Source organism: Panthera leo, chromosome E1 (genome assembly GCF_018350215.1).
Source record: "Panthera leo isolate Ple1 chromosome E1, P.leo_Ple1_pat1.1, whole genome shotgun sequence".
In the NCBI taxonomy this organism is placed as follows: Eukaryota; Metazoa; Chordata; class Mammalia; order Carnivora; family Felidae; genus Panthera; species Panthera leo.
In genome coordinates, this window is record NC_056692.1 from 47,292,238 (window position 1) to 47,305,589 (window position 13,352).

Consider the following 13,352-nt stretch of genomic DNA (forward strand, 5'->3'; position numbering starts at 1 on the left):
TAAAAAAACCCAACAGCTCGAATACAGAAAATGGAGCTCTCTTAGGCAGAGCTGCCTTACCTTGAATAGATCATAGATGTGGAAAGATACTCTTTCTCTTGGCCACTGGCTAAGCACACTAGGCCATCTGACCCCGCGACGCTGGTCAGCTCTCACCGGGAGGTCCTCCCTGATATGCCAGTCAAAAAACTACTTTCCACATGTATCACGGCAGGCAAAAGTTGGGAAGGTCTGCTCTGAGGCTATTTCCCCAAACCCGGTGTAATTTTATGTAGATCCTTGGGTCCTGTCTTACTGCGTCTCGTTTGGTAAGTCTAGGGTAGGGTCCAGATATCTGCTTTTTTTTTTTTTTTTTTTTTTTTTTTTTTAAAGGTGTCAAGGTGATTCTGACCTGATTTGGGAGCTCTGCTCTAAGGGCTAAGAAATTCTGATGCTTTAATTTAATAAAACTAAAAACAGCAGAGGCTGATGTAGCTGGTCCAAGTCCTGAGCAAGTTGTGGATTTAATGCCTGTTTTCTTAAACAGGTTCTCCACGGGACAGAATTTTTTTTTAATTTTTAACATTTATTCTTTTTTTTTTTTTTTGAGAGAGAGAGAGACAGACTGTGAGCAGGGGAGGGGCAGAGACAGAGAAGGAGACACAGAATCCGAAGCAGGCTCCAGGCTCTGAGCTGTCAACACAGAGCCAGACGCGGGGCTCGAACTCACAAACCGTGAGATCATGACCTGAGCTGAAGTCGGATGCATAACCGACTGAGCCACCCAGGGGTCCCTCCATGGGACAGAATTGAAAAGCTCGGTTGCATCTATTCACTTTTGGCTCCTTCTTTCTTCTTTTAAAGTCTTAAAAGTTATTCTTCTAAAATACACCTGGTAAGGACGCCGGACAGTGACAGAATGCCCCAAACTGCCTTGGGCACCCTCTTGGACTCCGGTGCCACAGACAGCTCGAAGTTAGCACGACAGACGGTAAGCCTAACTGCTAAGGTTTCCTAGAGGTGAAGTATCAGAGACACGCGTCACTCTGGATTCAGATGAAATAACAGCAGAAGAAATAACATAGTTTTTAAAAAGTCTCAGCAATAAAAAAATGGTTGTAGTTTCTGAAGGAGCTCGCTGTACCCTCAGAGGATTCTGTGATCTTGAGAACTAGAGGGATTGGAACCAACCCTCCTCTGTTTCTCTTCTCCATTCAGTCATGCCAATAGGTAAAACGCAATATGCAAACTCCCAGAGCACCATTCACGGCAGCCGCTTTCTGAAGACACATGGTTTCTACTGAGGAACCATCCCAGCAACACATCTGTAGATCTCAATGCCGGAGCCCAAGCAGGGGGAGGGGACAATTATTAAATGCTTACTATGAACCAGAGACTATGCTAGTCATTTTCTTTGTTTGTTTATGTTTATCTTATTTTTGAGAGAGAGAGAGAGAGAGTGCAGAAGGGGCAGAGAGAGAGGGGAGACACAGAATCCGAAGCAGGCTCCAGGTTCTGAGCTGTCAGCACAGAGCCCAACACGGGGCTCAAACTTACGAACCGCGAGATCATGACCTGAGCTGAAGTCGGAGGCTCAACTTGAGCCACCCAGGCGCCCCTGTCCTAATCATTTTAGTGTCGTGCCTTTCACGTCATATCATCCCATCCCATCCTGCCATCTCTCCATCCACTCATTTGAAGATACAGTAATTGGTGGCCATGCAGCACAGCACAATGACTGTAATCACTTGGGAGGCGACTGGGAGCCAGGGTCCCTTATTACCTTGGGGTTGAGTCATTTTCACACGGAAAGAATGGGTGGGAATCCCCACCCGTAGGTTCTAGAGGTTATCTTTTGCATAGATCCCTCTACAACAAGCCTAATTGTTTCTCCTTTTATGGATGTTTTGCTTGGATGAGTCCTTCCTTTTGGGGCATGGAGCCATTTCCCAAGGACTTTTTCTTTTATAAAGTAGGCTTCATGCCCAGCTTGGAGCCCAATGAGGGGCTTGAACTCCAAGGCCCTGAGATCAAGACCTGAGCTGAGATCAAGAGTCGGAGGCTTATCCGACTGAGCCACCCAAGCATCCGAGCCCCAAGGACTTTTTCTATTCAGTCGGTGATCCAATGCCACAATCAGCAACTCCACTCCCGGCAGAGGCTTAGAATCTCTGGTTCCGAACTGTTATTTGGGAATTCATTTGCCTCAATTTTGTTTGACCTACTTGGTCTGGCCTTTCACTACCTGATCCAATTGGTAAGATTTGATCCTCTGAGCCCTGAGCTCTGGGGGACCTCGTTCGTGCAAATTGCTGCAGCAGTTAAAAATTTTTTTTTTTTCCTTTGAAAAATTAAAAAACGAAAACCTTTTCTCGAGGCTGGAGTTGGGCACTACTGTTTTCCTAGTAAAATTGGCTTTGCTTAAAACAGTGCAGTAGTTAGCTCCACATAATCAGGCCAAAAGAACAGAGGTGCTTTTAAGAATCAGCACGAGGTACGGTACTTTGTCAAGACTTGGTGACCTAGCTTTCTTTTGTTTGGAAGAAATGAGATCCCAAAGAGATTACCTATTTGTTCCTAGGGAAGTGAGCTCCTGATTATTGGTCTAAAAATGTGGTAGCCAGGGTTGCTGAGGGCTGGACTGCTGTTTAATGCCTTTTCACTTCTAAAAAGTTCCTGTTCATTAACAAAATATTGCTGTTGAAACGGCTGAAGCCCGCTTGTTCATGAAAGGGACGGCGGAGGGAGAGAAACAGGCTGGTGGAGAATCACCAACCCGTTGGCATCCAGAAGCCCGGCCTCACCATCCCCTGGAGGAGTTAGACTCTCAGGAGAGGTCACAAATGGAGTCCCGCTGCATGGTGGCTGGTGACCCCTGCTGTGAAGGCCCTCTGCTACTTGCAGAATAAAATCCAAATTCCTCAGCTTGGCATTCAAGGCTCTTCTTCCCTTCTGACTCAGTCAGTTATTCACTGACCCCTGAATAGGCACGGGGATTATTACTGCCTCTGCCCTCAATACACTGCTCTTCAACCTTACTCATCTTCAAAATTCAGTTTGCTCCCACACACGTGTGGATCAGAAGGTAATTTTTAAAAATATTTTTTAATGTTTATGTATCTTCGGGAGACAGAGACACAGAGCTTGAGTGGGGGAGGGGCAGAGAGAGACAGGGAGACACAGAATCTGAAGCAGGCTCCAGGCTCTGGGCTGATGTAGGTCTCAAACTCACAAACCATGAGATCATGACCTGAGCTGAAGTCGGGACGCTTACCTGACTGAGCCACCCAGGCACCCTTCTATTTTTTTTATTTGAGAGTGAGAGAGAGAAAGAGAGAGAGAGAAAGCCAAGTGGGAGGGAAGGGGCAGAGGGAAAGAGAGAATCTTAAGCAGGCTCTATGCCTAGGGCAGAGCCCAATGCAGGGCTCGATCCCACGACCCTGGGATCGTGACCTGAGCCAAAATCGAGAGTCAGACGCTCCACTGACTGAGCGAGCCACCCAGGTGCCCCATAATCTGCGGCAACATTATTAGAACAACACGGAAAAGATAGCACGTGAGATGCTTCCTAGAGTACTATCCCCGCAAGAGAATGGAAAGCCCTCTCAAATGTCCAGCAAACGACGAATGGCACGAGAACGGAGGAACCACACACTGGCACGTCATACAGCCCTTACAAAACCTGCCAGGGACACGTGCACTGCCACAAACAGGCGGCAAGCTCATATGGTTCATGAAAACGTACACGTTGCAAACGGTACAGTGTGGTGTCGTTGCACAGGGTGGGCTTATTTTCATACAATAACGTCACTTATGCATTATGGTTAAGTATACACATCAGAAACACCGACTGTAACTACAGCTATCTCTGGGATGACACATCGCAGGACATTTGTCTTTTCGATGTCATATATTCCTATGCCGGTTTTTTTGCTTTTGTTGGTGGTGGCTGTCGTTGTCGTTTACAAGGACCACATCTTACTTTGTGAACAAAGAGGAAAGAACATCATTTTTGAAAGGTCCCGCTCAGATCCCACCATTCCTCTAAAGCCTGTCTTGGTCGCTTCTGTTTAGAGAGCTGCCCCCTCCTTGAAATCCTGTAGTGATGACAGAACAGAGTTTCAGGGGAGTAAACCTCAGCTGCGAAGCCTCCTGGTCCGCTGCCTCCTGCTGTTCCTTACTTAGCCTTTTATGTTGTGACACCTGGATTACAGGCTTCTTAAAAGTGAGGGTGTCCCACTTTTTCCCTTTATATCTGCTGCTCTGGCCGCTTCCAGAACTCCTCCCCTCCCCACCCCCCGCTCCAAGTCCTTTCCTCTCTAAAGCACTGCCCTCATGGAGACCCTGCCACCGAGGAGGGCTCCGGGTCCTGCGACTCGGCAGCTGATGTTAGCGTCTGGTCACCAGGGAGCACTTTGGTGGCAGAGGGTGTCCCCTCCTCTCCACGATACGGTCAGTCCAACTACCCAGAAGCACCTGGCCCCAGTGAGTTGGAAGCCATCACAAAACAGTTGCGTTACTCTCAGAAACAGACAGACGGAGGGAAAGGGGGGGGAAAGATGACGTCACGTACCCGGTGTGAGGCAGCTGTGTTAAGCCTGGCCATTTGGAGACAAGTGAAAATTTTTACCACCCTAAATCACCAACATGAGGACCAAAATGAGAAGATTTTAATCTGAGGGAGCCGAGCAGTTCGGACGAAGCACTTTGTACGGAAGGGTAGAGCGAAGCGTGACAATATTTACTCATTTGGTCTCTCGGTTCCCTTTCCGCGGCCCGTCGGAACTTAGCAAACAGCATTTAATCTCTCACCCTGGGCGGTTATTGGAAGAGTTAGATGTTTCTCTCTTTGTTCTGTTCTTTTCCCTTAAGAGAGAATTCAACGGGTGTTTAGATCGGTGTGACCAATGAACGGGCTACCGGTCCAAGAAGATTCTAGAATCCAGGGGCTTACAGGCTGAGTTCAAAGGAGTCCCCTTAGGCATCCAGCTCAAGGGGAATGCTCTCCAATTCTGCCTAAAACCTCCCTGGTACTGTCCTAATTCTATTACACCACTTCAGGAGTCCATGCTTTTGGGCAGCATCACTCACATGTGCCCTTCCCAGCACCCGAGTTCCAAACATTGTAAATTTCTCCATTAAAATTATTATGCTCTAGGGGCGCCTGGGTGGCTCAGTCGGTTAAGCGTCCAACTGCAGCTCAGGTCATGATTTTGTAGTTCGTGGGTTTGAGCCCCGCGTCGGGCTCTGTGCTGACAGCTCGGAGCCTGGAGCCTGCTTCGGATTCTGTGTCTCCCTCTCTCTCTCTCTGCCCCTCTCCCACTCGCACTCTGTCTCTCTCAAAAATAAATAAACAGTTTAAAAAAAAAAAACAAAAAAAACTATTATGCTCTAGTGGCACCTGGGTGGCTTAGTCAGTTAAGTGTCCAACTTCAGCTTAGGTCATGATCTCACGATTTGTGGTTTCAAGCCCCCATCAGGCTCCCCACTGGCTCCCGCCCCAGATTCTTTCTCTCTCCTCTCTCTCTGCTCATCCTCTGCTCGTGCTCTCTCTCTCTCAAAATTTAAAAAAAAAAACTTTTAAATTATTATGCTCTCTTTATCACTGGTAAGATGGGGACTTCTTTTACATCCCTGTAAATAAAGGAAAAGAGGAATTTCTGTCATTAAAATTTTTTTTTTTATTTTTTACTTAAAAAAATTTTTTTAATGTTTATTTATTTTTTGAGAGACAGAGACAGAGCATTAGCAGGGGAGGGGCAGAGAGAGAGGGAGTCACAGGCTCTAAAGTGGGCTCCAGGCTCCGAGCTGTCAGCAAAGAACCCAACGTGAGCCTGGAACTCATGAATTGTGAGATCACGACCTGAGCCGAAGTCAGACGCTCAACCGACCGAGCCACCCAGGCGCCCCGGAATTTCTGTCATTTAAAAAAAAAAAGATCCAGTTCAAAGGCAGAGACTAGACACAATCATGGCCTCTGTAGCCTCAGTGCCCAGCACAGAGCCTGGCACACAGTAGGCCCTTAGTGAATGCAAACTAAAAAAATTCACTAAGGAGTCTTGCTACCAGGAGCACCTGGGTGGCTCAGCTGGTTAAGTTTAAGTTTCTAACTCTTTTTTTTTAATGTTTATTTATTTTTGAGAGGGAGAGACAGAGCGTGAGTGGGGGAGGGGCAGACAGAGAGAGAGAGAGAGAGAGAGAGAGAGAGAGAGGGAGACACAGGATCCGAAGCAGACTCCAGGCTCCGAGCTGTCAGCACAGAGCCCAACGAACCCATGAACCGTGAGATCATGACCTGAGCCGAAGTCGGACGCTTAACCAATTGAGCCACCCAGGCGACCCTAGGTGTCTGACTCTTGATCTCAGCTCAGGTCTTGATCTCAGGGTCATGAATTCAAGCTCTGTGTTGGTCTCTGTGCTGGGTGTGGAGCCTACTTAAGAAAGAAAGAAAGAGAGAGAGAGAGAGAGAGAGAGAGAGAGAGAGAGAGAAAGAAAGAAAGAAAGAAAGAAAGAAAGAAAGAAAGAAAGAAAGAAAGAGTCTTGCTACTACTGCTTTTACTAAATTTCCTTTCCTTGGATTGGTCTACAACACGGTTTCTCGACTTAGCCACTCCCGGTGTTTGGGGACGTCCTGTGCATTTGCAGGACGTTTAGCAGCGTATCCGGCCTTTCCACCCACTAGACGCCATAAGGACCCTATCCCCCGCAAGTGGTGACAATCAAAAATATCTCCAGACAGTGGCAGATGTCCCCTGACAGGAAAAATTGCCCCTCTGTGTGGGACAATGAGGCTCCCCTCTTTGCTTTACATAAATCAATGAAGATTAAAAACAACAACAACAACAAATAAAAACAAAGCACAGAAAAGTCCTCTATGTATAAACTTAGCTCTGGCAGGTAATTACGTTCCCTGCTCCTTTCTACGCAAGGCATGTCTGAACATTTAGAAGCATATGCCCAGGGGCGCCTGGGTGGCGCAGTCGGTTAAGCGTCCGACTTCAGCCAGGTCACGATCTCGCGGTCCGTGAGTTCGAGCCCCGCGTCAGGCTCTGGGCTGATGGCTCGGAGCCTGGAGCCTGTTTCCGATTCTGTGTCTCCCTCTCTCTCTGCCCCTCCCCCATTCATGCTCTGTCTCTCTCTGTCCCAAAAATAAATTAAAAACGTTGAAAAAAAAATTAATTAGAAGCATATGCCCATATGCCACCCCCCCCCCCCAACATTTGTGTCCCTGGTGGAGAGCTGTGGGGGGGCAGCACCCTGGAGGCCAACACAGACATCACCGTCTCTGGTCAATCAAGGACACAGAGCGCGGACTCTACCTTAAGCCAACACCAACGGCCTCCGAGCTAGAGCTCTCTAAGCTCGACTCTGGGAATTGGCCGGGCCGGACCAGTCCCGTAGGCTGGGTGTTGAGATGTGTTCCTGCGCCCCCCAAACTGCCAACTCAGCTTTGCAGGCCCGGGCTCCCGGCCTGTGTCCTCTGCAGGCACGCTTTTGACATATTGTACGGAGTTCCTCATTCCTGGGCTGGGATCTTCACCTTGAAGCCTTGGCAGAGCATGAGAGGGTTGGGATGGAAATCTTGGCAGGGGAAAGAACCCACATATCAAGTGCCTGACAAGCACAACCTGTTCGGATTTTGGTTTCACTTCCCCTCTCCTGCTTTGGGGGGTGATAATGTGACTTGATGCAAAGAGCTTTATGACTGATGGGGGCGGGCCCTTGGTGGGGCTGTGCTGAGGTGAATGGAGGTGCTCCCCATTTCTGGGAAATCGCGCTGTTTTGTTTTGTTTTGTTTTGTTTGCAGAGTCTTGCAATGGTCATGAGAACAAAACCTGAGGCTAAGAGGCTCTTGGGGGTTGAAGCTCAGGCCCTTGGTGTGGCGAGGAGACAGCAGCACTGCAAAACGAGAATGAGGAGAGCACCGTGTTGTCACCTGATCCGAGTCTCCAGAGCGTCCTTCTCAATCTCTGGTGAGTGGTGGCACAAGGCTCCGCCAGGCGGAGGGCACCCAGTGGAAAATTCCCAGCTCCAGTCACCTTAACGAAGGGAGGCACTCTCGCCTCTCGTGTGGCTCGGAGGTTTCCAGGGAGAAACGGGAGGAGGAAAGCAAACGCTTCAGGCCGCTGCCTCGGCCTGGACAGTGGTGCGTGTGACCGGAGCTGGGAGGAGACGGGTGACCCACATAGCCCTGGTCTGAATGCATAAGCATCAAAAATCGCAGAACGCAGTCGGCCCACGAGCGCCTGAGCTTTCTCCGTGGAAAACGTGCTCTTATTTATGATGCTGACACAGCCAACTCGGCTGCCCCGGCTTTCACTTATTCATTCAACAACCGTCTGCCACGTGCTGGCCGTGGACTAGCTGGGCAGGTACGGTGATGGGAGAAGACGGCTCTTGCTTTCGCGGGTGGGGTGGGGTGCCCAGGAAAGGCCCCAGTGGAGAAGTTCGCCAGCTGAGTGGCGCAGAGGTGGGGAGCACCGGGGAGTGGAGAGGGCGGAGGGCCCTGCTAAGGCACGGGGCTTCCTCCCAGCCAGTGAGGGGGTCTGAAGCAGAGCATGACAAGGTCAGTCATTTTAGAAGAAAGCTCTTGCGGTGGGGAGGAGGATGTGAATTATTTAGGGTGCCCAGGGGAAACTTATTTGGAAGTGGTTTGCCTTCCGAATCGGCCCCTTCCCTTGTTCCCAGCCCCTGGCTGATGACACACAACCAAATGAGCCTAGGACACTCCCTTCTGTCCCTTCAGGTGGGTTCCTATGCAGTCCGGAGCCTGGAAGCGGAATGATGTGGGGTTGGGGTCACGAGGGAGTCCCACGGAGCATACTTTCCCTAAGATTTTGTCGGGGGCTCCCGATTACGCCTCTTCCTTTGTGGTCTAACTGCTAGGGCAAGTGAGGAAGAATTCCACCTGCAGTGTGGGCCAGGGATCCTCCGGGAAGGGGTACCTGATGGAAAGCGTGCAGGGCTGAGCGCTCCGGAGCCCCTTTCTTCCACAGCCGCTAAGAAATCCTGAGACTCCGGGACAGGCAGGGCTGGCTCTGCGTGGGAGCCAGAGTGGCAGGCTGGGAGAGCTGGATCCCAAGTTCCGTTCATCTCCAGTGACCATTTCCCTATCTAGGGCAGGGTTTCCCTAGGGTGTCACTAGCCTCGGCACGAGCGACATTTGGGGCCAGGTAATTCCCTGTTGGGGGCAGGGGGCACTGTCCTGTCCATTATGGTATCTTTAGCAGCATCTTTGTCCTCCACCCATCAGCTGCTGGTAGCGTCCCCAAGTCGGGACAATCAAAAATGTCTCCAGATACTGGAAGCATCCTTGTGGGGTGAACTCCCCCAGCTGACAGCCACCGCTCTATGGGACAGTATTCCATTCTTATCTTATCGGACCTCCCGGCAGCGCTCGGGGCAACGGGTCACTCGCTTCCTCCTGAAACTTCTATTCCTTCGTGCACTCTCCGTGTCTTCCTTCCAACTTTCTGCCCGGTTCTTTAGATTCCTGGGGCCTCGCCATCTTCTTCCTGATCTCCAAATGCAGCCCCCTCCCTCAATGCTGGTACTCAAACTCATTTCCTGCTTATACTTTATGCTTTTTCCCTCTCATTCATCCCCAGGATTTTCCAAATATTCCCGCATCTGCCACCAGCCCAGATTTCTCTAGTCTACGCTCTAGACTCATTTCTCTGTGCTTTGGATGTCTCGCTGGCATCGCAAAATCCATCTATCTTTCTCAGAAATCCACTCTTCAACCCTGTCAACTTGTTGTCCGATCCATTAAACCTTAAGGTCATCCTGACACCTGCTTTTCTCTCATCTTCACATCCAGTGCATGACCGATCCCGGTCAATTCTACCTTCAAAATCGCCCCCAAAACCATCTGTTTCCAACCACACTAGTTCAAACCACCCCATAAGGTGAAAAACCAATAATGCAGATAACTCCAATGGCCTCAGTGGTTTCCTGACTTCTGCTGTGCTTCTCTCCAGTCCATTTTCCATCCCGAGAAATCTTTCATAATTTTTTACAATGTTTCTTTCTTTATTTTTGAGACAGCACACACGAGCAGGGGAGGGGCAGAGAGAGAGAGGGAGGGAGAAAATCCCAAGGAGTCTCCATGCTGTCAGCGCCCAGCCCAACACAGGGCTCAATCTCATGAACCACGAGATCATGACCTAAACTGAAATTAAGAGTCTGATGCTTGACTGACTGAGCCGCCCAGGGGCCCCCAGAGCAATCTTTTAAAAGCACAGATCAGATCACATGATGCACGGCTTTAATTTCTGCAAAGGCGTTCCGTTGCACTTGAAGAAAATCTAAGTGTCGCTTCCCTGGCCAACCGCATCCAGAAAAGAATACTTTGTGACCAAGAGAAATGAATGACAGTGGAGAATGAAGAAAAAAGCTCCTTGAATGTCTGTGTAAATGAAAAGAAGCTTTCCAGGGACGGTTCTTGAGAGCACAAAGCACAAGGAGATGAATCGGGTACCCGCTGACTGGCAATGAGACTTGTTGATTTCGTCATTAGCATTTTCCATATTTATCCTAAGACTTCCCACCAAATCAAGAGGGATCCCCGTGAGTCCCAGGCAGGATCACATCAAAGCAATCTAAGAGGCAGAGCTGAAATTAATTCAGTCTTCTGCCTTCCTGGAAGGCCTGAGCTCGCGAAGAGGGAGACGGGAGCCCCCCCACCCAGGCCGAAGGAGCCACGGAAGTGACGGGACACAGCTTCCCCCGTTGTGCTGCGTGGTGCTCTAATGCGTCCCCGAAGCCCCGTACGTACTGGGGGACTTGATATGAAACCGTAGAACATCCTCTGTACGATGAGACAAGGAGAGGCCATGTTTCTCCTCCTCCTCCGCGGGCCCAGTGACGCAGAGCGCATTTCACTCTGTTTTTCTGAAAATTCATGAGGGTGGTTGGCTGCACAGTGTTGGTGTCAGTGGATGACGCTACAAAGCTCAGCCTTGGAGGCCAACCGAGAGTAATTCACATCAGCCTCTCCCCATCGTTTGAAGAAGGGACATCAGCCCTAGAGCTCTCACGCCCACAATCAAACAGCTAAGCATTTGCTAAGGGCAGGTTAAGATCCCAAAATGTGGAGGCAAAAAAAAAAAAAAAAAAAAAATCCAAAACCATACTGGGAGCCCAGTCGGTAGAACAGTGGAATTCATTTTTAACAGGTTTATTTATTATGTCTTAAATCAGCCTTAATGAATCTGAGGAAAGAGTCTCAAGGTCCATGTGTTACGGCTCAAGGACGAGCCTGGGGCCCTGAGTCCAAACATATTGTGATTGGCTGCCTGTTGCTAAACAACAGAAATAGCCCTGCATCTGCTGTCAGCGCAGGGCTGGGATGTTATTTACAAGGGGGGGTCACCCAAGTTCCGCCAGCAGCCATTAATAAAATACGAACGGGATATAAATGGCAACTCGCACCAACAGTAAAATCACAAGGTTGGATGGACTGAGGCACACGACGGATTCTAGTAGGGTGGAAGCTGTAGAAAAAGACATGCTCTTAGATTTACTCTCCATCAAGAATGGAAAAAAAGAGAAGCCCTCACGAAGGCACTTCCTGTTTTGAGAGAAAAGTTCTGTGTCAAGATGAGCTGTTTCCAGTTTCAGTATTCGCTCAGAGGATGGAGAGAGCATTTTCTTTGTGTTACACCCCAAAGATACAAATAAAACCCAGCCCCTGCCGTCACAGAGCATGCAGATGGGGAGACGGGTTGTGCAGGGCCTGGCAAAACAGGAAGTCACAGGTGACTGCTGTTTTTTTGGAGGCCGGTATGTTGGATGGTTTGGCCTAAGGGATATTTTGCTACCTGGAATGATGGCAGAGCTGGGGAGACAGGAAAACTAAACTGAAATGGGGTGGCGGCCAGGGCCCTGAGGAGTAGGAACTTAATTTTGAGACTCGTATCAAATAATCCAGCAAGATGTGAGGCCAAATTGAATCAACACAGAGATGGATGAAAGTCTCCCGGTTTAGGACTTACTTAATAACTATCTGTTGAATGAATGAATGAATGAACGAATGAACGAATGAATGAATCTCTTCTATATATCATCCCACATTTACTGCTTACCTCAGATTCTTTGTAGTAACGTTCTGGAATTTCATCGCAGGCAATATCAATAAAGCAAACTTCTCTCTCTAGGTCTTTGGCCTCATTGTCAAAAATCTGAAAGGGCAGAGCAACATATCAAAAGTTAGTATCTCCAGGCGCCTATGGTTGGCGTGACTGTGCCCGAGGCAGAATAACACCCCACGGAGTATCTTCACATGGCTCAGTGCTCCTGGCTGGGGCTTTCTGCCGGCCTTGGCATGTGCAAGACTCATGAAAGGCTTTTTATTCATCGCTTACATTTTGTCACATCAGAGGCAGGTGTAGCATCAATCACCGCCTGGCGAGGAGTAGAAGAAAAAGTGGTCTGTTTTTAGAAGTCCAAGAGTGAAGAAATAAATCTCTTCCAAAAATGAAGACTGCTGAGTTTTTTTTGGCAGTGAATCTGAACAGGGGGCGTGAAGAGGCTACAAAGGGTCTGGCTAGATAGAAGACCACAAATGGCAACAGAGCCCAAGATTTAGGGAAGACAAATGTGTTTTGTTTTGTTTCATTTTCACAAAAAATGTTATATATGTTTACCTTCACAAACAACACATGCCCGTGGCAGAAAAAAAAACAAACAAACAGATAAACCAAAAGAAGAAAATAGAGATTGTCCACAATCTCATCACCCAGGAATAAACCCATGTATTACTTTTGTTTATTTAAGAACACGATTTCTTTGGGACACGTAGGAGTAAGAAGGGAGAGCTTGCGGAGAAACGGCGAGGGTTCCCTGATCGTCTGCTTTAGGTTCCAATGGCCCAGAATGTCAATGAAATACGTAAGACAGCTACATATCTGGATATAAATTCTGGTGGAACGATGAAGCTCTACTTTTCTCCCTTCTCATTTTTTCTAGCCTAAAGGGATGCTCTTCCCAGCCCTGCTGAAGGCTGGTAGACAGACTACGTTTGCAAAACCACTTCATCCTTGGAAGACATCTTAGCTTTAGCTGTATCCCCACCTCACTGTTTGGCTAATTGCTGCCAGGGAAATCAACTGTGGCCGCTGATTAAATCTGATTCTTCAGAAGACAATGAAATATCTTGGCAGAACAGTGTGCCTAAGAACACTGACTTGACATGTGACACAAATTGGTGCCTATTAATAACATGATCTCCCACAGGACAGCCTCTGCAGGACCCTTTCTTTCCATGCTACACTCTCCTTGGTTGATTCGTGACTTGAAACTATTAGCCTTTTCCAAATGCTTTCCAATAATATCTGTGCTGGTATTTATCCTCCAAGTCTGATGTTTGCTCT

At 48.6% G+C, this 13,352-nt stretch overlaps 1 protein-coding gene across 11 annotated transcripts in view; it reads right to left on the reverse strand.

Moving 5' to 3' along the window:
- PITPNC1 (phosphatidylinositol transfer protein cytoplasmic 1) overlaps window positions 1-13,352 on the reverse strand; it is a 268,172-nt gene that overhangs the window by 37,609 nt on the left and 217,211 nt on the right. For all 11 annotated transcript variants that reach the window (XM_042917205.1, XM_042917203.1, XM_042917209.1 and 8 more), the window contains one exon: window positions 12,066-12,161. In XM_042917205.1, the coding sequence (XP_042773139.1) occupies window positions 12,066-12,161 (96 nt within the window). The remainder of the gene's footprint in view (window positions 1-12,065; window positions 12,162-13,352) is intronic.